Below are 27,847 nucleotides of genomic sequence, written 5' to 3'. Positions count from 1 at the left end.
ATTGTAATAGTTCGATGAAAAAAAAATACTAAATAGGGAATTTTCCTACCCCTGTTTACATTTGTGAATATAATTATTTGGCCAAGACAATAATAATGTTAATAAAATAGTTATGATTGGCATTACAAGGATAAGCATAATGCCATTTAACATCCTCAAGGGTAAACATAGGTAATTTTGAAGATTTTATACACTACCATAGTTTACTGGAATGGTGGCATGAAACAAATAAATGCTCTATATCAAATTTGAACCTTTTGTACAATAAGCCCTTAACAGGCTAGATGGAAGAAAATATTTAAAAATAAGTTCCTTTAACTTTTGGGATAACTGGACAATTAAGGTAAAAGGTGGTCTTTTTTGACCATAGCATGGGTTGGCCAATTCCATAGCAATATATTGAATTATAATCACCAAAAATTACGAAACTGACAATCGTATCCACTTATTGTTGATTTTTTTTTTATCCAAAAGGTTCAAGTCATTCACTTGTAAACTTGGAAAAGTGGGAACAACCTGACAATATAACAAAGTGTTCTGAATAAGTCCAAGTGTATGAAGTGGAATTGCTTTGCAAACCTTAATAAATTCTCTCTGAGTAATATTAACCTGAAATTGACCAATAAACTCATCAAACTGCAGAAACTCCCCTGTGTTGTCCAACAAATTACATACAAAATGAATACCCTTGTCCAAACCAAAGGCCTTTGAAAATGGACATTTCAGGGTTGTTTGAGGCGCACAGGCGTGATTAATGCCTAAACTACATTTCCCATAGTTCTCATTTACGTGAAGCTTCCTTGCATGAGGGTATGTTGGAGGACTGAGCGCGCTGAACTCTAGGATATGACAGGACGACTATCTGGCGGCTAGTTGAGATTCGATCTAGCCATGGCTGCCACGGGTGGAGGGAAAATTAGAAGCAGAAGATATCATATCGCTTCAAAACCTTACGCCAAAAGCAAACAGGTAAATGAAATGACCATATTCGTATGGATGTTCCACATTTAAGGATAGCATGTAGTTTGTTAACAGTTGTCTTTTCGCTCTTGTGTTATTGTTTTCTTTGAGACATTTTTGTGCGGCCTAGTCTTAGCGCTCACGGCCTCCACGCTGTGTCAAGCTAGCTAACTAGCTAATTTAGCAAAGTGATAGACATTGAGCTGGTTCGGGGAACAAGCTAATATTACCAGCCAATATCTGTTAACAGGTGTTTCTTTTTAATACAGTTACTGTAAGACTAACGGCAGCGATACTTATTTAATACGCTGTCGTGTAGAAATATTGAACTTTACTAGGTTAGACGTAACACTGGCTTCTTGTCAAGTTTGCGTACCTGCTGCGTAGCTATGCACTAGCAAGTAGTTATCTAGGTTATGATGCTAAACGTACAAGCTAGGTATCATTGGTTAGCTTTTCATTGTCTTGCTGCCAACGTCATTGTCATGTAACGTTCGCTATGGCATATCATAACAATTATTTGTGGCTTACATTATCTAACTTTAATCATGAAAATATTTAACTATATATTTTCTATGTTTTTAAAAACAGTCGGCAGTGGGGTATATTTCCGTTTCTTAGCCGTTTAGCTAGATACTAGTTGCTAGCTAACGTTAATGTGTAGTGCGCACTGTGATGGTTAACGAGCTCGGTAACGTTAGTTAATAATTCCAGTATTGTTTTAAGTCAACATGGTTGACCACTAGCTAAGCAAGTAAAGGCTAGTTAACGTTACGACGTGGTAACAATCTAACGTTACAAAGCAAAGGCAACACAAATACAATCAGTAAACTAATATTAACTGTCAACATTAGTCCGTGATGGTAGCTATTCAATCTGTTACTATATTTCTTGAAATCAAGGCAATATTTTGACCTGGTTTTGTTAATTTCGAAAGGGGCATAAATGTGAGGCGGTGTAGAAACGTAACCAGTCGTAGCCTGGTGAGAACACACCACAAGAAAGGCGGGATACATATGCACCGAGCAGTGTCACTCGATCCCTCTACGTTAGTCGTCCTGCTTGCTAGTTGTAGGCGATTTTTTGTTGTTGTGTCAGCTACAGTTAGAAATTGGAATATCAGTGAGTAGTAGCTAACTTGTCCTGCGCTGTTCTTGATATTTATATAGCTACCTAGCTAATTTCTTACTTGTCTAGCTAGATAACGGCAGTGAACTGCAAAAAGTAACGTTACTGGGATTTATTGGACTGTTAATCTGATTTTGTGATTTTTGCAGGTAAATTCAATACAGGTCCCACCTATTTGACTTGCAACTAGTCTGTTGGATGGGATTTTAGAATAACTGGTCATGGCTGTCCATGTTGTTTAGAACAGGGTCATTCGGCGATGTCGTCTACAAAATAGCTTCCAATACTCTACTCAGCAAACTGGATGCAGTTTATCACAGTGCCATCCGTTTTGTTACTAAAGTACCTTATACCACCCACCACTGCAACCTGTATGCTCTAGTCGGCTGGCTCTCGCTACATATTCGTCGCCAGACCCACTGGCTCCAGGTCATCTACAAGTCCATGCTAGGTAAAGCTCCGCCTTATCTCAGTTCACTGGTCACGATGGCAACACCCACATGTAGCACGCGCTCCAGCAGGTGTATCTCACTGATCATCCCTAAAGCCAACACCTCATTTGGCCGTCTTTCCTTCCAGTTCTCTGCTGCCTGTGACTGGAACGAATTGCAAAAATCACTGAAGTTGGAGACTTTTATCTCCCAACTTTAAACATCTGCTATCTGAGCAGCTAACCGATCGCTGCAGCTGTACATAGTCCATCGGTAAATAGCCCACTCAATTTACCTACCTCATCCCCATACTGTTTTTATTTCTTTACTTTTCTGCTCTTTTGCACATCAGTATCTCTACCTGCACATGACCATCTGATCATTTATCACTCCAGTGTTAATCTGCAAAATTGTAATTATTCGCCTACCTCCTCATGCCTTTTGCACACACTGTATATAGACTTTCTTTTTTTTCTACTGTGTTATTGACTTGTTTATTGTTTACTCCATGTGTAACTTTGTTTTTGCCTGTACACACTGCTATACCTAATCCTTATTGTGGCTAGCTTCTCAGGCTAGTTTCTCTGGTTGGTACTAGGTACCCCAGAATTTGTGGTCGAACAAAAAATGCTTTATTACCAACGCAGTATTGTAAACACATCGTTCATGGTCGGTGTTTGCTTGTTTACAGACTTTTGTACAGCTTTGATAGTGCTGCTGATAGTAGGGGTGGTGTTGGGTTTGCACGTGCAAATTCATAACACACAACATTCTATAATAGAGCTGTGTTATTTGACGTGTATCTTTTTTGAAACACAAATTAATTACATTATCTTGGCATTAATTAATTTTGCCTTTGAGTTGCCTCGCTGAAATGTTCTTACTCTTTCAAATGACTGCTCGACTTGTTGACTGCTCGATCCACACAGCAAACATTTGGGTTAGGTTAGGAATGCTGTGTGCCACGTGTAGTGCAACATTTTGCGTGGCGTCATTACGTTATGTTTGACATCAGGCTGATACCGATGTTGACATTTTTTGCAAATATCGTCCCATTCCAATATGTTCACCGATGTATTGTGCATCCCTGCTAGATTGGTCATTGGAAAGAGAAAGCAGAGTCTGTCAGCAGTAATAATAAAGAGCATGTGTAGGCCAAAGCAAACTAGTGGAATATTTGACTTGAAGTTCACTTTAGACAAGTGAACTCAAACTTCCAGTTGGGGTTTTGTTTGCGCTTGTTTGGGCCTACATGTCAGCTGATTATTCCATTTGTTTCATTGGACCCCACAAGCATAAATTCTCTCCTATCAACTGGGAAATGCTTGAGAGGGAAGCAGTAGACCTACTTACTTTTAAATGTAAACGTTTGGAATGGTGTCATCACTGCAGCTTTTTTCAGGTTACTGGAGGGAAAAACACGAGCGAAATCACAAATAATTTGGGTTGCGGGGGGGCATTTCCAGTAAACCCACTCTCACTTTGTCTGCCATATTGAACTGTGGTGGACCAACAATGTAGCTTCTCTTAACTTTGCAGATAGATTGGACTTCCCTTGACCGTGCATGACCTCCCTTGTAGACCCCCCTCCACACACACACACCTTTGGTACTGATATAGGAAGGCCTAGTAATCTTGTTTAAACATGTGTGGTCTTTAGTCAGGAAGTGAGTCATGGAGCTAACCACCCCTAGCTCAGGGGCATATTGTGGTGTTGTAGACTCTTCCAGTCATATAGAAACTCATAAACCTTGCATTTGTGTTTGTCTGGTGCTACGAGCTAGTGTTGACAGAGGGCTTGAAATCAGGCAGCTTTAGTAGTGGTCCTTAATGACTTATTGTTGTGCTGGCACATGTAACAGGACAGATGTAAGTTCAACTGCTGCTCTGTATTACTGTGCAGTGGTTTGAAATGCACACACAACTTGGCCTTTTTTTGTAATTGAAAAGCGTACAGTCAGTCAGACTCATTGTCCAGTTTGTTGTATAGGCTAGCAGCTCTGGTTCACTTGAACTTCATCTGTCAATTATACACCGCCAGACCCTATTCACCCTCATCTCACTGTTTCAACCGCACACAGAAGTGCTTCCTGGGAGAACAATAAGAGCAGCATTCTGGCACGGTCCTGTGGTCTCATGGCCACATTCACGGGGGAAATGCAGCGTCCTTAAATCCGTAGAATCACAAGAGCTGCGTTCAAAGGCATGCGAGCTCGAACTGGCCCTCTGAGAGGCTGGGCCTGGTACATGAGTTAGTTGGACTTTTTGGTAAAACACTGGATTTAGTGTGGACAGGTTGAATAGCAGATGCGCTGCGCGACTGGTGCTTTTTAGAGATAAGCAGAAGTGGCGTGGAGGATATGGTCGTTATCAGGAGTAGAAAGCTACCAAGAGTAGACTAGCCAATGTACATGTGAAGTGGTGCTAGCAACATCATTTTTACATCCCTTGTCCTCTGTTTTGCTCTATACTGCTGCAACAAAAATGTACCCAGACTTGAGGTTTCTGCAGAACCATTCTAAAAGGACATTTTAGTGTCGTTAATGGAGCTGGGTAGCACTTAGGGACTATCTTGTATTGTGATATTGGTTTAAAGACCGGAAGCATGTCCATCGTAGGCTTAGATCTACTGTAGAAGATGGGTATACTGTTATTGCATTATTAACTCTAGTACCAGGTCCGTGCTGCATCAGACTCCAGTCTGGCCCACTGTTCATTAGTCAAGTTTCCATTGACCCAGGTTTATTTGACAAACGCAATGTCGCAAAAAAATAAAAATACATTTGCGACGTGTTAATAGAAACGGCAGCTACAGGAGAGATGTTCTGAAGATAAACAACATTTTTATCTGTTCGACGGGGTGGGTTTTTCTTTTGTCAAATTTACTTGAGACAAATGATTTTGTCGAATAATTGAGAAGGTATACGGGGCAAAATGTTATCAAAGCTCCAGTCTCTGCATTTAATTCTAAATGCCTACTCTTTGCTTAATCTTTCAAAAATGCCTGACTTGCTTCGCATTGCTTTTCTGGTTGGCTGAATGCAAGTTTCACCATCCAATTATTTCAGCTCTACGGTAAGTTTCACCATGGGCTGTGGCTATACATTGGCAGATGAGAATTATTAGAATATTTCAAGTATTCGTACATTTTTGCATTCGGTAGCCATGATGTGCTTTGTAAGGCTGGTAATGGCTCACATAAACAGCATCATCCCAGATACCCTAGACCCACTTCAATTCGCATATGATGCACAGATGATGCAATCTCTATTACACTGCTCTTTCCCACCAGGACAAAAGAACAGTTATGTGAGAATGATGTTCATTGACTATAGCTCAGCGTTCAACACCATAGTTTCTTCCATAGTTTTAATCACTAAGCTAAGGACCCTGGGACTAAACACCTCTCTCTGCAACTGGATCCTGGACTTCCTGACGGGCTGCCCCCAGGTCATAAGGGTAGGCACCAACACATCTGCCACGCTGATCCTCAACACGGGAGCCCCTCAGAGTTGCGTGCTTAGTCCCCTCCCGTACTCCCTGTTCACCCACGAATGTATGGTCACACCAAGACAGTTGTGAAGAGGGCACAACAACACCATTCCCCCTCAGGAGACTGAGAGGATTTGGCATGGGTCCCCAGATCCTCAAAGTTCGACAGCTGCACCATCAAGAGCATCCTGACCGGTTGCTTCACCGCCTGGTATGGAAACTGCTCAGCATCTGACCGTAAGGTGCTACAGGGGGCAGTGCGTACTGCGTAGTACACTGGTGCCAATCTTCCTGCATCCAGGACCTCTATACTAGGCGGTGTCAGAGGAAAGCCCAAAATATTGTCCGGCTCCAGTCACCCAAGTCATAGTGTTCTCTCCTTCCACAAGTCAAGCAGTACTGGAGCGCCAAGTCTAGGTCCAAAAGGCTCCTTAACAGCTCCTAACCCCAAGCCATAAGACTGCTGAACAATTAATCCAATGGCCACCCGGACTGTTTACATTGTGTGTTCCCCCAGTGTTTTTTACCCTGCTACTTACTGTTTTATCTATGCATAGTCCCTTTACTCCTACCTACATGTACATATTACTTTGACTAACATGTACCCCCGCACATTGACTCAGTACCGGTACCCCCTGTATATATATAGCCTGTTTTTTTTTTTGTTTCAATAAATATATTTTTTAACTATTTCTTGAACTGCATTGTTGGATAAGGGCTCGTGAGTAAGCATTTCACTGTCAGACCTGTTGTATTTGGCTCATGTGACAAATAACATTTTATTTGATTCTATCCATGCTGGCTTTTGCAGGCTACTAAGACATGACACAGATAGGTGGGAGGGCATACAGGCTGTTGCCAATTTATTAATGTCGATTTGCCTAAATGGTTCATGGAAACACTTCATCCACTTAATTTTTATTAGACACTGGGTATTAGCACAACAAATGTTATTCTTTGTTGTGACATCATTATATTCAGCTTTTTCTATCGAAAGAAGACCATTTAAATGGAAACACACCTTAGAAGATAATTGTTGCATTTATTTTCAATGTTGACACAATCACTGGACAAGTAAATGGAAACATGGCTACGAAGCGCTTTTAAGTAGGGCTTTGCTTGAGAGGAATGACTTTAACGTGCACCCACTGCTCTGTCTCTCGATCAATACCAAGTAACACATACCCCTCAACACATAACAGTAGATGTTCATCATTATGGTTTTTATTTTCTCATTAAATATAAACCTATTGTCCTAAAAGTCTCCCTCCTTCCCATTTCTCTCTCCCTCCACTACTATCTCTGCCCTTTCCTCTCTGTTCACCAGCAGCAGTCCGGCCTGATTAGTCGAGTGACAGACACAGTCAAGAGCATCGTTCCTTCTTGGATGCAAAAATACTTCACAAACGGGGAGGCTGCAGAAGGGGGAGGGGCCATGTTGGGGGAGGAGCCAAACAGTCAGGCCCCTCCTAATGGCAGTGAGGAGGTAGACCCCCTTCCTGATGGACGGGACTCTGCGGAGCCCGCTACCAGAAATACAGGTGAGCTGATATGGCATATTATACAGTATATCAAATATATTCATGCTATATGGCAAAGATCTGGCCCATTGGTGTCGTAATATATTTTCATATATTTGATCCTTTGTTTTTGTGTAGCCTAGTTCCAGTAGTTGTATTTATTATGGATCCCCATTCGCTGCTGCCCGCTCTTCCTGGGGACGGCAAAATATAAGGCAGTTATACAATTATAACAACATACAAATACCTTCATTACAGAATTCACAACACACTAACTTTGTGCCATCAGGCCCATACTTCAATACAGGTCAACATTTTTAGGACACCTCATTCAAGGGTTTTTATTTTTTATTATTTTCTGCATTGTAGAATAATAGTGAAGACATCAAAACTATGAAATCACACATGGAATCATGTAGTAACCAAAAAAGTGTGTGTTTTTATATTTGAGATTCTTCAAATAGCCACCCTTTGCCTTAATGACAGCTTTGCACTCTTGGCATTCTCTCAACCAGCTTCACCTGAAATGCATTTCAGTTAACATGTGTACCTTATGAGGAGTTAATTTGTGGAATTTCATTCCTTCTTAATGTGTTTGAGCCAAGATGGCCCTATTTGGTAAAATACCAAGTCCATATTATGGCAAGTACAGCTTAAATAAGCAAAGAGAAACAACAGTCCATTACTTTAATGATGGTCAGTCAATACAGAGAATTTTTTAATTTCTTCAAGTGCAGTCGCAAAAACCATCAAGCGCTATGATGAAACTGGCTCTCATGAGGACCGCCACAGGAATTGAAGACCCAAAGTTACCGCTGCTACAGACAATAAGCTCATTAGAGTAACCAGCCTCAGAAATTGCAGCACAAATAAATGCTTCAGAGTTCAAGTAAGACACATCTCAACATCAACTGTTCAGAGGAGACTGTGTGAATCAGGCCTTCGTGGCCTAATTGCTGCAAAGGAACTACTACTAAAGGACACCAGTAAGAAGAGACTTGCTTGGGCCAAGAAACACAAGCAATGGACTTTAGACCGGTGGAAATTTGTCCTTTTGGTCTGGAGTAGGGGTCGACCAATTCATCGGAATGGCCGATTAATTAGTGCCGATTTCAAGTTTTCACAACAATTGGAAATCGGTGGTTTTGGACCCTGATTTGGCTGATATTTTAAATTTTACACTTTTATTTAACTAGGCAAGTCAGTTAAGAACACATTCTTATTTTCAATTAAGGCCTAGGAACGATGGGTTAACTGCCTTGTTCAGGGGCAGAACGACAGATTTTTACTTTGTCAGCTCAGGGATTCAATCTTGACACCTTATGGGTAACTAGTCCAAAGCTCTAACCACCTGCCTCACAAGGAGCCTGCCTGTTACGCGAATGCAGTAAGAAGCAAAGGTAAGTTGCTAGCTAGCATTAAACTTATCTTATAAAAGAAATCTATCATCACTAGTTAACTACACATGGTTGATGATATTACTAGTTTATCTAGTGTGTCCTGCGTTGTATATCATCGATGCAATGCAGGGGGATGATTTAACAAAAGCACATTTGCGAAAAAAAGCATTATCCTTGCACGACTGTACCTAACCATAAACACCAATGCCTTTCTTAAAATCGATACACAGAAGTATATATTTTTAAACGTGCATATTTAGCCTGGCTCGTTGCGAACTAATTTGCCAGAATTTTACGTAATTATGACATAACATTGAAGGTTGTGCAATGTAACAGCAATATTTAGACTTAAAGATGCCACCCGTTAGATAAAATACCAAACGGTTCCCTATTTCACTTAAATAATAAATGTTTTGTTTTCGAAATGATCTTTTCCGGATTCAACCATATTAATGACCTAATGCTCGTATTTCTGTGTGTTATTATGTTATAACTAAGTCTATGATTTGATAGAGCAGTCAGACTGAGCGGTGGTAGGCAGCAGCAGGCTCATAAGCATTCATTCAAACAGCACTTTTGTGTGTTTTGCCAGCAGCTCTTCGTTGTGCGTCAAGCATTGCACTGTTTATGAGTTCAAGTCTATCAACTCCCGAGATTAGGCTGGTGTAACCGATGTGAAATGGCTAGCTAGTCAGCTGGGTGCACGCTAATAGCGTTTCAAACGTCACTCGCTCTGAGACTTGGATTAGTTGTTCCCCTTGCTCTGCAAGGGCCGCGGCTTTTGTGGAGCGATGGGTAACGATGCTTCGAGGGTGGCTGTTGTCGATGTGTTCCTGGTTCGAGCCCATGTAGGGGATGAGGAGAGGGACGGAAGCTATACTGTTACACTGGCAATACTAAAGTGCCTATAAGAACATCTAATAGTCAAAGGTATATAAAATACAAATGGTATAGAGAGAAATAGTCCTATAAATACTATATTAACTACAACCTAATTCTTCTTACCTTGGAATATTGAACTCTCATGTTAAAAGGAGCCACCAGCTTTCATATGTTCTCATGTTCTGAGCAAGGAACTTAAACGTTAGCTTTTTTACATGGCACATATTGCACTTTTACTTTCTTCTCCAACACTTTGTTTTTGCATTATTTAAACCAAATTGGTTTCATTATTTATTTGAGGCTACATTTATTTTATTGATGTATTATATTAAGTTAAAATAAGTGTTCATTCAGTATTGTTGTAATTGTCATTATTACAAATACATTTTAATCGGCATCGGCTTTTTTTGGGGGTCCTCCAATAATTGGCATCGGCGTTGAAAAACCATAATCGGTCGACCTCTAGTCTGGAGTCCAAATTTGAGATTGGGGGGGTGTGTGTATGCATGGGTGTCCGAGTTGTGCACCAGTACTTCAGACCGCTCGGTGCTTTCACCATGTCAATACCTTTCACAAATACAAGTAGTGATAAAGTCACTCTCCTCTACTTTGAGCCAGGAGAGATTTACGTTCATGTTGTTGTTTGCTCTCTGTTAACATCCAAGGGCCAGCCATGCTGCCCTGTTCTAAGCCAATTACAAATTTCATAAGTCCCTCTTCGTGGCACCTGACCACAGGACTGATCAGTAGTCCAGGTGCAACAAAACAATAGTCTGTAGGACCTGCCTTGTTGATAGTGCTGTTAAGGTAGAGCAGCGCTTTTATTATGGACAGACTTCTCCCCTTCTTAGCTACTGTTGTAAACTGTCATGGTCAAAATACATTTTTACAATCCAGGGTTACTCCAAGCAGTTTCTTCACCTCAACTTGCTCAACTTCCACATTATTTATTACAAGATTCTGGGGTTTATGGTTTAGTGAATGATTTGTCCCAAATACCATGCTCTAAGTGTTTGAAATATTTAATACCAACTTATTCCTTGCCACCCAATCTGAATAGAACTGCAGCTCTTTTAAGTGTTGCAGTCATTTCAGTTGCTGTAGTAGCTGACATGTATACTATTGAATCATCTGCGTACATAGAGACACTGGCTTTACTCAAAGCATGACATGTCGTTAATAAAGACAGAAAAAAATAAGGGGCCTAGACAGCTGCCCTGGGGACTTCCTGATTCTGCCTGGATTATGTTGGAGAGGCTTCCATTAAAGAACATCTGTGTTCTGTTAGACAGCTCTTTATCCACAATATAGGAGGTGTAAAGCCATAAAACCATTTTTGTGCAGCAGACTATGATCGTTAATGTCAAAAGCTGTACTGGAGTCCAACAAAACATCCCCCACAATCTTTTTACCATAAATTTCTCTCATCCAGTCATCAGTCATTTGTGTAAGTACTGTGCTTGTTGAATGTCTGTCAATTTGTTTACTGTAAAATAGCATTGTATTTGGTCAAACCACAATTTTTTCCAAAAACTAAAGGTTGGTAACAGGCTGATTGGTTGGCTATTTGAGCCAGTTAGGGGGGCTCAACTATTCTTAGGTAGTGGAATGACTTTTGCTTCCCTTCAGGCCTGAAGGCGCACACTTTCTAGTAGGCTTAAATTGAAGGGGGCCCCCTTCATTGCAATTTTGAAGCTCAAAATATGGATCAACCCATCTTAACCCTAGTAATTTCTCCTCCACCCCTCCAGAGCCTTCGACAAGCAGGGTATCCCTGAACTTCCAGGATGTTCTGTCGAGGCCCCCCCTCAATCGCTCCCACCTCCATTTCCCCTCCCTGGACTCCACACCGGCCCTGGGGAGCCCGAGCTCCCTTTTCTCCCAGCCCTCCACCTCCTCCGCCCCCTTCGCTGGGGGCCCCTTCGCTGGGGCGTCGACAAGCTTCTCCCTAGTCAAGGAGATCAAGGACAATAGCTCCCAGCACGAGGATGACAATATCTCCACCACCAGTGGCTTCTCATCACGCGCATCAGAAAAAGGTAGTGTGGATTGTGTGTGGTAAGAGTACTGAATCACGTTTTCACCATGAACAATCCTGATGAGTTCTAGAGTCAGCACAATATATTTTAATGGTTGAAAGTGACTTTGGGAAATAATTTCCCAAATTTTGAAAATAACATTTTAGCATCCATAGCCAGTACTACTGAAGTTCAGTCCTTTGTTACATATTTGCATGACACAAGTTTGAGTAATCACACAATGTCTCTTCTCTGTACCCAGATGTACCAAACTTTAAGACCACATCGCTACCCCAGCTCTGTTCTCCGGAGATGGACCGGCCCCAGCAGTCCCAGTCCAGTCTCAAGAAACCTGCATTCAACCTGTCTGTCTTTGGGACTTCCTCCACTGTGAGTGTCAGTCAGTCAAGTCAGTCCTCCACTGTGAGTGCCAGTCAAGAGTCCGCAAACTCTAACGTTACTTGCTTAGTTATCAATGTTAAGGTGATTTACTTTGACCAGCTGCAATAATGACCGATTCGTTACTGGAAAACCTGCATACATACATGTGGCTTGGAAACTGTTGCTTTTTCACCGTTATGATTGTTTGACATGCTGCCTCCCATGTTTTTCTTCTCCACTAGTCCACGTTGAACAGTTCAGTGCTGAACTCCAGTCAGTTGGGGGATTCCCCCTTCTACCCAGGGAAGACTACCTACGGGGGAGCAGCTGCTGTTAGAACAGCCCGCTCACGCACAGCCACACCTTACCAGGTAATGCTCCCCACTCCACTACAACTCACAAGTGTTTTCCCTATTGATTTTCCCCTAGGCAAGAAATAAAGCAATATTCTGGCCTGCCAGCACCAACATTTTAATTTCAAACGGATAGGAGATATATTAGGCAGGGGAAATAGAGCTGTGATGCCCTGTGCTGAATAATAATATATATTATGTTAGTCGGGGGAAATAGAGCTGTGATGATCTGAATAATAACAGATAGGAAATAGTATGTTAGTCAGGGGAAATGGAGCTGCAGGGGACATGTTAGAGTTGAGAAATCTGCTGTTTATATTGAAAGTGAAGTGTTATTTTGTTGCCTCAATTGCGTGATCGGGGTGTGCAACTATAGTTTTCCTTCACAGAAAACACATTAATGCAACACATTCGGCAGAAAATAGCTCCACAGAAGTGCATCACTATTTGGCTAGCAGCCACACAAGTCAAATTGCTTTTTTGCAAAAATGATGCATGGCCATCATATTTCTGTTTATCATAGAAATAATGTTTTTCTTGAACTTAATCTTGCATTTTACCACAACTAGGCTGGCTACACTGAGCACTGTCTGCTGACAGAATGCACATTTGTGAATTCTCATCCGAGTTGAGAGGTGCAACTGAAGCACACAATTAGTATGATGCTTTGCAGAAATTACAATAAGAAGCATTTTAGATCTGTGTTTTTAAAACACAGCAATATATTTCTTATGCGTGATCTTTTTGGTACAGGGTATTAACCTGCAGGCACGACTTGACCAAAGCTCTGCCTTTCCACCACTGCTGTTTCATTTAACCTGGCATTCATTCAAGCCATCTTTGCCGTTAAACACTTTGTGGCAAATGGGTTTGTAGGAAGTGCTTCTCTATGTAAATAGAATGTGATTGATTGATGTGTATTTCCCCTCTAGGCTCCATTGCGGAGACAGATCAAGGCCAAGCCTGCTGGGGCTCCGCCCTGTGGGGTGACCAGCGCTACTGCCCGACGCATCTTGCAGTCCCTGGAGCGCATGTCCAGCCCCCTCGCTGTGTGTACCAATAAAGTTGTTTACATTGAATTAAATATGGAACCCTCAGATTCGCATGAACAGGGGCCATTTCATTTTGGCACAATGGCTACAGAACCATCTGATAGTAATGTGTTGTATAGATCCTCTGTGTATGTAGTATTAGTGTCAGCTGTTAGGCCTATATTTCTGTCGAAGCCATTTGTAGTGGTGAATCCTCACAAGGAAATAATGTTTACGTGTCAAGCAGTGGAGGCTGCTGAGGTGAGAACGGCTCATAATAATGGCTGGAACGGCGCAAATAGAATGGCATCAAACGCATGGAAACCATATGTTTGATGTATTCCACTCATTCCTCTCCATCCATTACCATGAGTCCGTCCTCCCCAATTAAGGTGCCACCAACCTCCTGTGGTGTCCACTTGGCTACTAAGCTATGGTAAATATTTCTGTCTCTGTAGGAAGTTATTTATGGTAACAAATGCATCATTTGTGTGTTTGTCTTAACAGGATGCCAAGAGAATCCCCTCTACGGTGTCCTCTCCCTTGTCAAAAGTAAGTGTTGTGAATTAACTTCTTTTTTCTTCTCAATTGTTGTCACACAGCTCACATTTTTTATGTCCTGCAGTTCCCTGATGGCAGCACTCTGGACCTTTCACATTTCCAGGCCCCCAAAAAACGAGTAAGTGTTTGAGACACCGACCCTTTATCATGGACATTTTTGCTTATGTCTTTCATTACAGTAAATAACCAACTAGAGAAATGTGAATTTTGAAATGAACTAAGTTTTCTAACATGGATGATTGTGAATGGGACAATTGATAGCTACAACAGTCAAAAGCCTTATTCGGACGTGATTTCGTTTTATTGGAGGAGGTTGGGTAATGTAATTATGTGCTCGCGCACAGAACACCACAGCTGTAATTTCAGTCCCGTCCGACTCTTTCATGTCAGTAATTTTTACATTACAGGAGCGTAATAATTCCAGCCAGAATGTTTTTTTTGTGAACTCCAAGGTCCTCTGATAATACTAGTCCCGTGTGATTCGACATCTCTGTGTTTTGAGAGAAATTTCTGAGTTTGACATGTGTTGCTCACGATTTGATCAAGAAAACAATAACTGATTCAATAAATTGAGTGAATGCTGCCCATAACTTTATATGAAGGGCCTACATCTACCAACTTTCACAGTGAATGCTTTTGTTCATATATTTTGTGGGTATTAATTGAATTTCGCCAAATGCGTCAATAAAAAATGTTGCGCCTATTTAATGTAACCCTTGCTGTTAATAGATCGCAAAGCAGCATACAACTGACCTAAATGTTTAGAAATAAGCTACATTTCTCATCCATAGCCTTAAAATGCATCTTGGGTGCAAGTGCACTGTTTAACTCACATCTGAAGGCATTAAGGACGTACAGTGGATCGCTAAAATATTCAAATGATTATGATCACACTTCCTCAATTAAAATATTATGGCGACACGATACCAAAGATGATATGGTTTAGAAACTTGGGAAACAAGCTGGAGATATCAGTGTGGCGCTATCACCTGGACATGTTTAAATATCTTCGCCTAGAATAAAAACCTCCAGGCTTCTGTCATAACTGTCAATTAGAGAGAAAAAATAAAGAATTACAGGTAGCAGTTTGGGGGGACGGACAAATCCCTTCCGAATCGTCTGCAGTAATGGACAAATCCCTTCCGAATCGTCTGCGGTAATGGACATTCTAAAGTAATAATTATATAACCAACGTTCTGTAGTAATAGTAGTCCCGTGTGACTAGGGCTAAAGTAGTTTTATGGGTAGTAGAAATAAACGTAGCATTCTATTTATTTTTGTGATAATTCAGTAATTTTATTGTGACATGGATTTTGGTCTGTATCGCCCAGCTAGTGTTCATCTTCGAAACCCCAATACATTATCTCTTGACACTGACAGCTGACCTTATGGCATTTCAAACCTGGGTTAGTGTTCTCCAGCTGTTAGTCTGCAATGTTACAAACCCCCAACAGCTAACATGCACAGCAGCAGCTGAAAGGTCTTGAGCCAAACACTATTGGTTGGTTTGAAAAGTGCTGTCACTAGCTCCTCCTACCGTTCTTCCAGTATTGCCGTCTGCTGGCGTGGCGTGTCTGCAGTAGTTAACAGGTGTGTCAGCCTGGGTCAGATGATCACCCCTGCTCTGCCGTGTTTATGTCCTGTATGTGATCTGGCGTGTGTTAAAGTAAGCGGGCATTTGTTTGAGTGAGTGTAGAGTGTGCGCTGCTATCTAGCGGGGTCCATTTTTAGTTCTGTTAAGGCTGGATGGTCGTAACTGTTAAATGGTCCCATCTATGGCAGCTGGTCACTAGAACATAAGAACAGCCCTTAGCCGTGGTATATTCGCCATATACCACACCCCCCTCGGCCCTTATGCTTAAATATAAACATTTACATACCCTGTCAGTAGCAGTGGGGTTGTCTTCCAATACGCTCATTCACATGAACAGGCACTACAAAGCCAGCCCTATTTGCCATAGCTCGGGTCCTTATTCCATCATACCCGGAAGCTACAGAGACTGAGAGGAACAGAAGGAAACAGTGCTGATTCAAAAAATGAAGTACAATAAACGTCACATAAAAGAAACATCAAGGCCTGTCTTCGTATTCTTTATACCAAACTGTTACTGAAGGGAGGTAAGAATATGTGTAATGACCTGAGATCGCTAGGTTCAGTCAATCAAATGTATTTATAAAGCCCTTGTTACATCACTGATGTGCTATACAGAAACCCAGCCTAAAACCCCAAACCGCAAGCAATGCATATGTAGAAACGAGTTAACTTGTGTGTCGACCCACATTGCTAGAATAGGTGAAAACGGAGCATGGAGAAGGGTGTGTGGGCTGTGTTGGCTTACCAAATGCTTCCCACTGCCAGTGATGGACTTTTAAAATGTTTGTATTTGTGTGGCTGGGAAACATTGTTTTGAGTATTTGACTTTTCTGTGTTCCCCTCCAGCTGGACTCTCCCCTCCCCCCAGTCCAGAAGTTGGTTATCCCGGCTGCAGCGTTGGTGTCTGGGAGCCGCCCAATGTCCTTCAGGCCCTCTCTGACCCCCAGGGGCCTGACCCAGACCCCCGGAGGCACGGTGAGGACCCCCACCTCCAGATTGGTCACCTAATGGCTTCTAGGCATCCATACAACTACAGCCGACTAACTATCGATGTGTTGAATTTTTCCCCCAACTCAAAAGACTGTCCATGGCTGTTTCTACATGTTGAATTGGGACTAACTATGATGTCCAGCAACTAGGATTGGGCGACTATATCAAGTTAATTAATTTGAATATGTTTGTCATGTTCCAAATGCCTGTATCGCATTGATTTTTCTTTTGGTTTTATGAGTGTTTTATATATTTTTATTCTCGTCTCCTTTGTGCTGTGCGCACTACACCTTCCCACTCGCACAGACACCAAGCCCCTGTCCTTCATCACAACGACCACGATAACTTCTTCCTCTGACAACAAGCAGTTTTAAACTCGCTATTTGAGGTTTGGTTCAAAAGTATAGGTCATATGGAGACACACTTAAACTTTATTTTACTGTAATGGACGAGATGTCTATAAATGTCTCAATTCCTGAAATGTAGAACAGAGCAGACCCTACTAAAACGAGAGCATCAATGAACATGTGGGAAATGAATGCTCAGTTTCTCATGCGTGCTATTGCGGTACCATATACCTCTAGCAGCATCTTAGCCACAGGCTTATTCGCTAGCTGTCTAGTCTGTGTTTTATCAATGTGCAATGGGCATGAAAAGACTCATTTTATGTAAGGAATTGGCCACTCGTTCTCATTCTTAGAAATCTTCTTATCCAGGCAGGCCGCTGTATTTCAACATCTAAACAAAGTGAACAGGCTGTTCAAACAGTTGGTGACTGACAGGAGGGTGTGTTCATAATTCAACTGTTTTTAGCAAGCAAGTTAGATCCAAGTTGGCTAGACTTAAAATACGTGGGCTTGATTGTTTGAGACTTATGTTAATGTTCAAAAATGCCTGCTACCAGAAGTGTGTCGTCATTAGTGGTGGTGCGTTGTTCAAAAATGACATTTTCACAGACATACTTGAAAGCCAGATCAGTGATTATTGCACAAAAAAAAGCACGTTAAACTATTTTGATCAAATAAATAATTAAGTTATACTTGTGGAAGGCTTATTTGGTCTAGGTATGATTTTACAAGCCCTGAATTCATTTGATTATTCCTGGCTGTTTTGAATTGCGGTGTATTGACCTTTGATTGTGAAACAAAACTTATTTAGAGATGAAGAAAAACAGTATTTATACTTTATATTGTGCATCGCACATTAGTTTGAAAAAATCTAGATATGATTTGTAGGCTGTATAGCCCAGCCCTACCAACTGAGACCGGCTGATTTCTTTTAAAACGCATCCATAGACTGTTGGTTTGGCTGTAGTTGGATAGATGTGTAGAAGCCTTAAAGCTGAAGTTGTTTTATTCCAGATAGTTGCTTTCCAAATTAGAGCCAGTCCATAGAACCAGATGTATTTATGCTTCATGTTTAACCCTACCCTTTACTCCTTCCTTTCCAGCCCACAAGACAATCCCCTCTGATTCCTGAAGCAGTGGCATATCCTTGTCAAAGCACAAGCAGCAGCAGCCTGCCCACCTACCCTCTGTCCAGCACTCCTGCAACCAGCAGCACAGGGTCAGGAGGAGGGAAGATGAAGAGGGAGAGGACCAGCACAAGACCCTCGTCCAAACAACCTGAAGATGAGGTGGGTACACATCTCTTATCTATATGACCCCTTCTATTCTGTCTGGCGAGAAGTTTGTGATCCAGGCAATAAATGATTGGTTGGTTCTGAAATGTTTCTGGGCGGGTGGTTGGGTTGAAACCATTGTCTAATTGTGCAAGGCAATTATTGCCATATGCTGCTATGTGTAGTATAGATATTCTGGTTAATGTATAGTACTGCTAATGGTTTTCTACACTCTGACCCCTCTCTTCAGATTGCTGAGCTACCGGCCCTGCCGGCCAACACCTCAATCAGTCTGCCCAGCTTTAGCTTCCCCAACCCCAAGCCTGTTGTCACTACCACACCTGTCCTGGTGGAGCCCGTCACTAACGAGGTCCGTCCAGCTCCATTTGACTGTGTCCCATAGGGCACCTTATTCCCTTAAAAGTGCACTACTTTTGGCCCAATAGGGCCCTGCTTTAAAGTAGTGCACTATTTAGGGTGCCATTTGGTACATGGCTATTGACTTTTGATATCTTAAGTTGGCTTTATTTCAATGTATCCAAATGTGTTGTGTCCATCCTAAATACCATGAAATCTGTCTGTCTTTCAGGTGCCACTGACTACAGCACCCTCCACCCCTCCCTCCACACCTTTCACTTTCTCCTCCCCTATTGTCATGACAACTGCTGCTAGCCCACCATCCTTTTCCCCGTCTGTAAGTCCCGCAGCTTGAGTATACCTGCTATGATGACAGTTTGACCCCCTTAGAATATTGTTTCTGTTCTGACATTCAACAATGGTGAGATGCTGACCATCTTCTGTCTCTTAGTCTGGATTTACCTTCAGTGCACCTGTAGTGAAAACGTGTCTGTCACTATCCAACGGGAAGATGGTCACCCCAGTAGTGGCAGCAGGTAAGAGTGGGATGAGAACCAGATACAAGCCTTGATTTAAAGGGAAACCAATTTCATACCTAATGGTTGTCTTCTGTTTGCATTGGTATCTCTGTAGTGAAGCATGCTGCCAGTGAGAGCATGGAGGAGTTTGAAGGGCCGTTTAAACCAGCCAAGATGTTGAAACAGGGCAGTGTGCTGGAGCTCCTCAAAGGACCTGGTGAGAATGACGGCAACATGAATACAGAACCTTGACGTTTCTAGTAACGCTTTACCTGATCTCTCTTATACGACTTACAAGTCATCTGCCATCATTTGTCATTACTTATGTAATTTGTCATGACAGTGTTGTGGCTCTTTTTAATGGTGGGTTTAAATGAGTGTATTTTCAAATAGTGTCTTTATATTCATTTCTGGTTTTAGGGTGGTTTTTAACCCCATCTCTTTCCCATAGGGTTTGCCGTTCCTGTTACTCGGACCTCCCCTGCCCCCAAAGCCCCCCAGGAGACCCCAGCCCTGTCCACTGCCCCCTCCCTTGGGGACTTGTTCAAAGCGCCAACAGGCTCCTGGGACTGTGACGTCTGCATGGTTAGGAACAAACCCACTGCCACAAAGTGTGTGGCCTGCATGACCCCACATCCAAACTCTACTTTAGCGAAGACTGACAGTGAACACTTCACAACGTTGTCCGGGCTGGAGGGTTCCACCACCACTAGCGCTGCTGGTTTTGGAGCCCTGTTCACAAAGTCTGCGGGAAGCTGGGACTGTGACACTTGTCTGGTTCAGAACAAGTCTCAAGCAGTCAAATGTGTAGCCTGTGAGACAGCCAAGCCTGGGTCTGGAGTTAAAGCCACACTGACTCTGCATGCCTTCTCGGAGGCTAAGACTCTGCCCGCTGCTGCCCCCTTCTTGGGCTTCGGGGACAAGTTTAAGAAGCCGGAGGGAGCGTGGGAGTGTGACATGTGCATGGTGCAGAACAAGGCGCAGGACATCAAGTGTGTTTCCTGTACGAGCACTAAGCCAGGTAATGAGAAGAGGGAACAACCTGGTTGTTTTTTTTGTTTTTAGCTTAATGTTTTTTTCTCACGAAGTTGCCATTGAGTGTTTGTCTCAATACTGCTATCTTGGCCCACTGTTAATTTTGCATCAGAAGATCTTCAAAAAAGTATTTTAAAGAAATCTGGTGCAAATTGATGTTTATATTTTTGCTTATCGCTCATATCTTCATCTACCTAACAGGAGTGACGGCAGCGACTCAGTCTCTAACTCCCGCCCCTGTCAGCATCACTCCTCTACTAGGCTTTGGGGCCCAGTTCAAGAAGCCAGATGGAGCGTGGGAGTGTGACGTTTGCTGTGTTCAGAACAAGGGAGCAGACCAGGCGTGTGTGGCCTGTCAGACCCCCAAGCCTGGGGCCTTAGTAGAGCCTAAAGGTACGTACAGCTGTCAACTGCCATCTTTGTGTGTTATAGAGGCTTCGTTAGAGGGCTTTGTCATTGTAGCAAGATCTTTGATATTAGTGAGGAGAGATGTGAAGCCTGAACTAGGCTAAGGAAATTCATACAGAATACTGAAGTAGTTAATTCATGTGATCCTCCGTCTCTTTCAGCATTCGGTTCCTCGTCATTTGGTATCCAGTCCTCGTCTGACACCTGCTCAGGGGGATTCAAGTTTGGCATGGGGGTGTCATCGGACTCGGCCTCTGGTTCTGGGGGCTTCAAATTCGGCGGCACCCTCTCTGACTCCTCTTCAAGGGGCTTCAAATTCGGTGCAGCTGCCTCATCAGACACCACCTCAGACACCAGCAGCTCTGCAGGCTTCAAATTCGGCAGCTCCACAGAGGGCTTCAAATTTGGAGCATCTACTGCTTCCACCCCTGCAGTGGACGAGGGGAGGAAGGCTGAAGCCCCGAGTATGGGTGCCGGGTTCAAATTTGGCATCAGCGGTGGGATCTCGTTCGGCACTACAGCAGCTGCTAGCACGGAGAGCAAACCCTCGGATGGAGGGTTCTCCTCAACCACCACCTCTACTTTAAGCCTTCCTGTCTCTACAGAGAACGACAGTGGAGCTTCTACAGAAACCACCACAACAGCATCAGCTCCTATTTTTGGGAAGCTGGCTGAGCCTCCTACCCTGGCTACACCACTAGGGGGCAGCATATTTGAGGAATTGCTAGAGAAAGACAAGGACCCTTTCACCTTTGGGAAGCCTGAGAAGGAGGCCTCTATGGGGTCTGGGTTCCTGTTCAGTGCTGCTAGTAAAGGGGCGGAGGCATCGGCTCCCCCTGGAGGCTTTTCCTTCTTTATGGTAGATCCATCTGCAGACCAGCCCAAAGCACCTACCTTCACATTTGGGAAGCTGGCAGACAGCGAGACCCCAGCAGCAAAAGCCCCTAAGCCCTCATTCAGCTTTGGGCAAAGCGCTACAGGTGGGAGGGATACGCTGCAATTGTTAGTTCATGTTATTATTAACTCATTTTGTATTTGTCAATTCTTTAAATGGATGTTTTACTATAAAATTGATATTTTTTTGTGTGAATGTACACACTGTCTGTACCTAAACCAATCATTCTTTAATTCAGTTGTTTTTCTTGCAGATGCTGCAGCCTCAAAGCCAGTGTTTGGATTTATGTCAACCCCCACCACCTCTACTTCCACCACCCCTGCCCCCAGGCTGTTTGGGCCCACCAGCAGCACTACCCCAGCTCCTATCCCAGACCCCAGTACCTTCCTGTTTGGGCAGAGTGCCTCCAGTGAGGCCACCCCAGCCAAGTCCTTCTTGTTTGGGCAGAGCCAGGACAGCCTGCCTGCCCCTGCAGCTTCCCTGAACCCTTGCCCGGCTCAACCATTCCTGTTTGGGTCTGGACCTAACACTGCTGCTCCCTCCTTCGCTTTTGGAGCGGCACCACTCTCCACTGCCTTATCTACAGGTTGGTTCTTTTTAGGACTTATTTTCAACGAACATTGTTTTTTTCATCCCGTATGATGCCACTGCACTATTTTACTGTGAATTGATAGTGTTTTGCTTTTTCTGTTCACTTCTCTTGATCGAATGAATATGTGTAGCTGTTGACTGCATTGATCAATAGTTTACCCAAGATGTTTTTCCACTTAAGTGCTCTTTTTCTGTTGGTTGAAATGTAATCAACTTGTCTCTCTCCAGCTCCATCAGCAGCCCCTGCTCAGTTTGTATTCAGCCCTGCCTCATCCTCTGGCTTTGGGTCGGGACAAGCTCCTACCTTTGGTCAGGGTACCTCCCAGCCCAATGCCCCTGCGTTTGGTTCTCCCGCCCCGTCCCCCTTCTCTGCCACGGCCTCTCAGCCCCCTGCCTTCGGGGGGAAAGCCAACTCTGTCCCTGTGTTCGACCACCAAGCCAACTCCACGCCCGCTTTTGGCTCATCCACACCCGCCGCACCAGGTGGGTTGCTACGGTCACTTTCTGGGGTTGTTTAGTGTATGTACAGTGCCTTCAGAAAGCATTCACACCCTTTGACTTTTTCCACATTTTGTTCCAGCCTGAATTTAAAATTAAATGTATTTTGTCACTGGCTATACTCCATAATGTCAAAGTGGAATGTTATTCAAAATGTTTACAAATTAATTCAAAATGAAAAGCTGAAATGTCAAGTATTCAATCAAGCACTTTATGGTAAGCATAGAATAAAAATGTGCTTAACATGTCACATAATAAACATGATTTTTTTAATCACTACCTCATCTCTACCTCAAACATACAAACCCCACACATTATATATGGAAGTTCCCTCAGTCAAGCAGTGAATTTCAAACATATTCAACTATAAAGACCAGGGAAGTTTTCCAATGCTTCGCAAAGAAGAACAGTTACACAGTTCAATGGCTGTGATCGGAGAAAACTGAGGATGGATCATCATTGTAGTTACTCCACAATACTAACCTAAATGACAGAGTGAAAAGAAGGAAGCCTATACAGAATTAAAAATATTCCAAAACGTGTCCTGTTTGCAATAAGGCAGTAAAGTAAAACTGCTAAAAATGTGGCAAAGAAATAGACTTTGTCCTCTATTATTCGTAGCTGTCTACTTGCCGCCACAAACCGATGCTGGCACTAAGACCGCACTCAACCAGCTATACAAGGCCATAAGCAAACAAGAAAATGGTCATTGGGGCGGCGCTCCTAGTGGCCGGGGACTTTAATGCAGGCAAAACTGAAATCCGTTTTACCTTGTTTCTACCAGCATGTCACGTGAAACCAGAGGGGGAAAAACTCTAGACCACATTTACTCCACCCATAGAGACTCATACAAAGCTATCCTTCACCCTCCATTTGGCAAATCTGACCAGAATTCCTTCCTCCTGATTCCTGCTTACAAGCAGAAATGAAAGCAGGAAGGGACTTGCTTAGTACAAAAGTGGTCAGATGATGTGGATGCTACTCTACAGGACTGTTTTGATAGCACAGACTAGAATATGTTCCAGGTTTCATCCAATGGCATTGAGGAGTATACCACCTCAGTCAGGCTTCATCAATAAGTGCATCAATGGCGTCGTCCCTACAGTGACCATATGCACATATCCCAACCAGAAGTCATGGATTGCAGGCAAAATCTGCATCTAGCTAAAGGCTAGAGCTGCCGCTTTCAAGGAGCGGGACACTAATCCGGACGCTAAGAAATCCCTCTACGCCCTCCGACTAACCATCAAACAGGCAACACATCAATACAGGATTACGATTTAATCCTGCTATACCAGCTCTGATGCTTGTCGGATGTGGCAGGGCTTGAAAACTATTACGGATTACAAAGGGAAACCCGGCCTCGAGTTGCCCAGGCGGGCTAAATTCCTTTTTTATGCTCGCTTCGAGGCAAGCAACATTGAAGCATGCATGAGAGCACCAGCTGTTCCAGATGACTGTGATCACGCTCTCGGTAGCCGATGTGCGCAAAACCTTTAAACAGGTCAACATTCACAAGGCTGCAGGGACAGACTGATTACCGGGACGTGTACTCAAAGCATGCACGGACCAAATGGCAAGTGTCTTCGCTGACATTTTCACCTTTCCCTGACCGAGTCTGTAATACCTACATGTTTCAAGCAGACCACCATAGTCCCTGTGCCCAAGGAAGCAAAGGTAACCTGTGTAAATGATTACTGCCCGTAGCACTTGCGTCGGTAGCCATGAAGTGCTAAACACCTCCCCCTGCTACTGGATCCTGGACTTCCTGATGGGCCGCCCCCAGGTGGTAAGGGTAGGCAACAACTCCTCTGCCTCACTGATCCTCAACACTCTGGCACCTCAAGGGTGTGTGCTTAGTCCCCTCCTGTACTCCCTGTTCACCCACGACTGTGTGGCCAAACACTACTCCAACACTAACTTTGCTGACAACACAAGTCTTAAGCCTGATCACTGACAACGATGAGACAGCCTATAGGGAGGTGGTCAGAGACCAGGCAGTGTGGTGCCAGGACAACAACCTCTCCCTCAATGTGAGCAAGACAAAGGAGCTGATTGTGGATTACAGGAAAAGGCCGGCTGAACAAGCCCACATTCACATCAACCGGGCTGTAGACTCTGTACCGATACCTCCCTGTATATAGCCTGGTTTTTAATTTTTTTTTTTTTTTTTACTTTTGATTATTTGGTAAATGTTTTCTTAACTCTTTAACTGCACTATTGGTTACGGTCTTGTAAGTAAACATTTTGTGGTAAGATCTACACCTGTTGTATTCGGCGCATGTGACGGCTAACGCTTTGTATTTCAAATCCAATTTTGTGTTTAGGGTAAACACATCACTGACACCCACTCATCATATTTTCAAGTGTAGTGACGGCTACATGTTATGGGTTTGCTTGTCATTGGCAAGGGCTAAGGAGTGTTTTATGATGAAAAGAAACGGAATAGAGCTCGGCAAAGGCTAAATCCAAGAGGAAAACCTAGTCAGCTTTCCAACAGACACTGGGAGACAGCAGGACAATAACCTAAAACACAAGTTGCTTACCTAGACAACAGTGAATGTTCTTGAGTGGCCTAGTTACAGTTTAGACTTAAATGAGCTTGAAGATATATGGCAAGACATGAAAATGTCTGTCTAGCAATGATCAGCAACCATCTTGATGTTGCACAATCCAGGGTTGAGAAGTGCTTAGACTTACACAGCTGGAAAAGCTGCCAAATGTGCTTCTAAAGTATTGACTCAAGTGTGAATACTTACAGAAATCTTATTTACATATTTCATTTTCATTACATTTGACATTTCTTTGTCATTGAGGTATTGAGTGTTGATGACTGAAAAACTATTTTGAATTCAGGCTATAACACAATGTGGAATAATTCAAGGGGTATGAATATATTCTGAAGGCAATAAAAAAAACAAATGCCCTTTCAAAGATTGATATGATAAAAAAATATATACATTTGACTAAGTCTGAGTAGCGAGATAGGATGATTCAAAAGCAATCACGCAACATTAAAGATTCAACTTCAAAGATTCACCCGCTGTCCATGGTTTTACCAGGTGGAGGTTTCCAGTTTGGAGGAGTCGGTGCGTTCGGCACGTCCAGTAACAGCACGGGGGTGTTTGCTTTCGGAGGGGTACCAGGAGGGTCCCCCGCCTCTTCTGCCACGCCCTCCATGGCACCCCAACCCAGTGCACCTGGAGGTGGCTTTAACTTTATTGGGTGAGTCCAACAGCTCCAACTCCTGAAAAAGGATCGGCCCAAATTCACCCTATGTAAATACAGTGGTATTTATATGCTTATAATTTTTGCTTTCCCTGTTTTAGTGGTTCAGGTGTTAGTCTCAAGTCATTGCATTTAACACATGTAATGTATAATTGTGATGGTGTTGATAATAATTAAATAAAAATAGTTGCCTTTTTGTACCGAACATCTGCAAGTTATTGGATGTGCGCACGCTTAGTTTGAATTGTGTTGATGACGTCTCATCCCCTAATACAGGTCAACAAAGAGCACCACCTTCACTGCAGCCCCTGCAGGACAGAACTCAATCGCTAGACGCAAGATCAAAACAGCTGTCCGGCGTAAGAAGTAAAACATCCATCGGACTAGACTTGACCCTTTAAGCATAGACAGGACTACTTCCTCTGGACAAACACTGAACTACTTAGCATGTAAAGAAGCTCTGGTGAAGCCCCCATTTGGAGATGTATGGGTGATACTCTGATGGGGGGGTGGTAGACCCCAGAGCAACTAGAGAGCGGGACCCTTGTACAGGGCAGGTGTCAGGCTTAAAAAAGAAACTGCAAATGAACCTACAGTATGATGGCGACAACAACACAATCAAGCGAGAAACTTCTGCTTAACAACACCTCCAAATGTTGGCTAGAACATTGTCGTGACTTTTTGTAATTAAAATACAAATGCAAAAACTGAAATTGAAAGTTGACAGTGTAAAAATCGTACTGTTAAGTTGATTAGTATGGGTGATCAGGTTATGAACTGCGAAAGTTAATGCAGAGATTAAGAGCTGTGGTGCGAATTCCAAATGTCACCCTACTCCCTATGTAGTGAACTTTAGTTTAACCTGTGAATTTGAAGCAGTGCACATCATTGGGTCGGGAATAGGGTACTATTTGAGGCGTAGACAGTGTCAATGGCGTGTAAGCTGTATGTACAGTTTTCTGTGTACTGAATGACGCGTGCTTGTTTTCTGTATACAGATTTGAGGTGTGTGTGTGTGTAAACTGGACGAAAGTGTTGTGTGGTAGTGGCTGGTTGAGGCTGTCAGACAGTTGTAGGTGAGAAGCTTATGAATGTGTTTAAATGGAGGCAGAGGAGAGTGGGGAAGAGAGGACCGTTACCCCAGCACTGTGGAGATTGGGGCTGGAGACCGACTCCTGAAATATCATCCTTAGGACTTTGTAAATCTGTAGTTCCACATTCGTTCACTGTTCTTACTACTTTTTTAATCCCTTTGTCGCTCCATCTCCTTTATTCTCATGTGCCCTCTTTCTCTTCCCTTTATTCTTATTCACGTTCTCTCCCTTCACCACCTCCTGCCGCTCTCTTAATTGGTTGGCCTTTGAACATTATAACCTGTAAATAGTAACTTGCTTTTTTTTATCTGTGAAGTTGAATTTGTGTGTTAAACCAACTCTACATTCAGCATTTTGTCATTAGAGTTTATTATGTAAATCCCTATATTCAAAGTTGCCTGAAATCCATTAAAAAATTAAATGCATATTGGGATCCTTTGAAGACTAAAGGTATATTGGCATTTCTGATCCACTTTTGTTTGGACCAAAACCAGTATTGTACAAAGTATTAGTATATATTTTTATATTGCTTGTTTAAATGGACTAGGGTGACTTTGGATAGTAAAGGTAGTCGATTTAATTTTAAAGCCATGATTGTTACTGGATTAGTAATAAAAATAAGATCCATGGGTAATTGCCGTCAATAAAACTATAATATGTAATTAACATGTTGTGATTTCTTTCCCACAAAATAATAGTAGCCTAGTGGTTAGAGCGTTGGGCCAGTAACCGAAAGGTTGCTAGATCGAATCCCCGAACTGACAAATTGAAAATCTGTTGTTCTGCCAACTGAACAAGGCAGTTAACCCACTGTTCCCCGGTAGGCATAATTGTAAATAAGAATTTGTTCTTAACTGACTT

At 42.8% G+C, this 27,847-nt stretch overlaps 1 protein-coding gene across 4 annotated transcripts; it reads left to right on the top strand.

The window, feature by feature from the left end:
• The first annotated feature begins 740 nt into the window (after positions 1-740).
• On the top strand, positions 741-27,652 carry LOC118399615 (nuclear pore complex protein Nup153-like). Of its 4 annotated transcripts, none has more exons than XM_035795850.2 (21): positions 741-969; positions 7,342-7,552; positions 11,565-11,852; positions 12,094-12,254; positions 12,455-12,583; positions 13,498-13,614; positions 14,104-14,148; positions 14,222-14,275; positions 16,598-16,726; positions 18,192-18,377; positions 18,613-18,732; positions 18,952-19,056; positions 19,171-19,255; positions 19,353-19,454; positions 19,689-20,258; positions 20,474-20,665; positions 20,842-21,660; positions 21,829-22,161; positions 22,395-22,649; positions 25,727-25,889; positions 26,169-27,652. In XM_035795850.2, exons 1-21 carry the CDS (start codon positions 892-894, stop codon positions 26,260-26,262), a joined length of 4,236 nt encoding a protein of 1,411 aa, XP_035651743.1. In that variant the 5' UTR covers positions 741-891; the 3' UTR covers positions 26,263-27,652. The 4 variants fall into 4 exon arrangements, with proteins under 4 accessions (XP_035651743.1, XP_035651742.1, XP_035651746.1 ...); XM_035795849.2 differs by having other exon boundaries at positions 7,339-7,552; XM_035795853.2 differs by having other exon boundaries at positions 742-969; positions 12,094-12,221.
• The last annotated feature ends 195 nt before the right edge of the window (positions 27,653-27,847 follow it).

Source organism: Oncorhynchus keta, chromosome 20, assembly GCF_023373465.1.
Source record: "Oncorhynchus keta strain PuntledgeMale-10-30-2019 chromosome 20, Oket_V2, whole genome shotgun sequence".
Lineage (NCBI taxonomy): Eukaryota > Metazoa > Chordata > Actinopteri > Salmoniformes > Salmonidae > Oncorhynchus > Oncorhynchus keta.
Note: the sequence above shows the minus strand (reverse complement) of the source record. Positions and strands in the feature narration are given on the sequence as shown.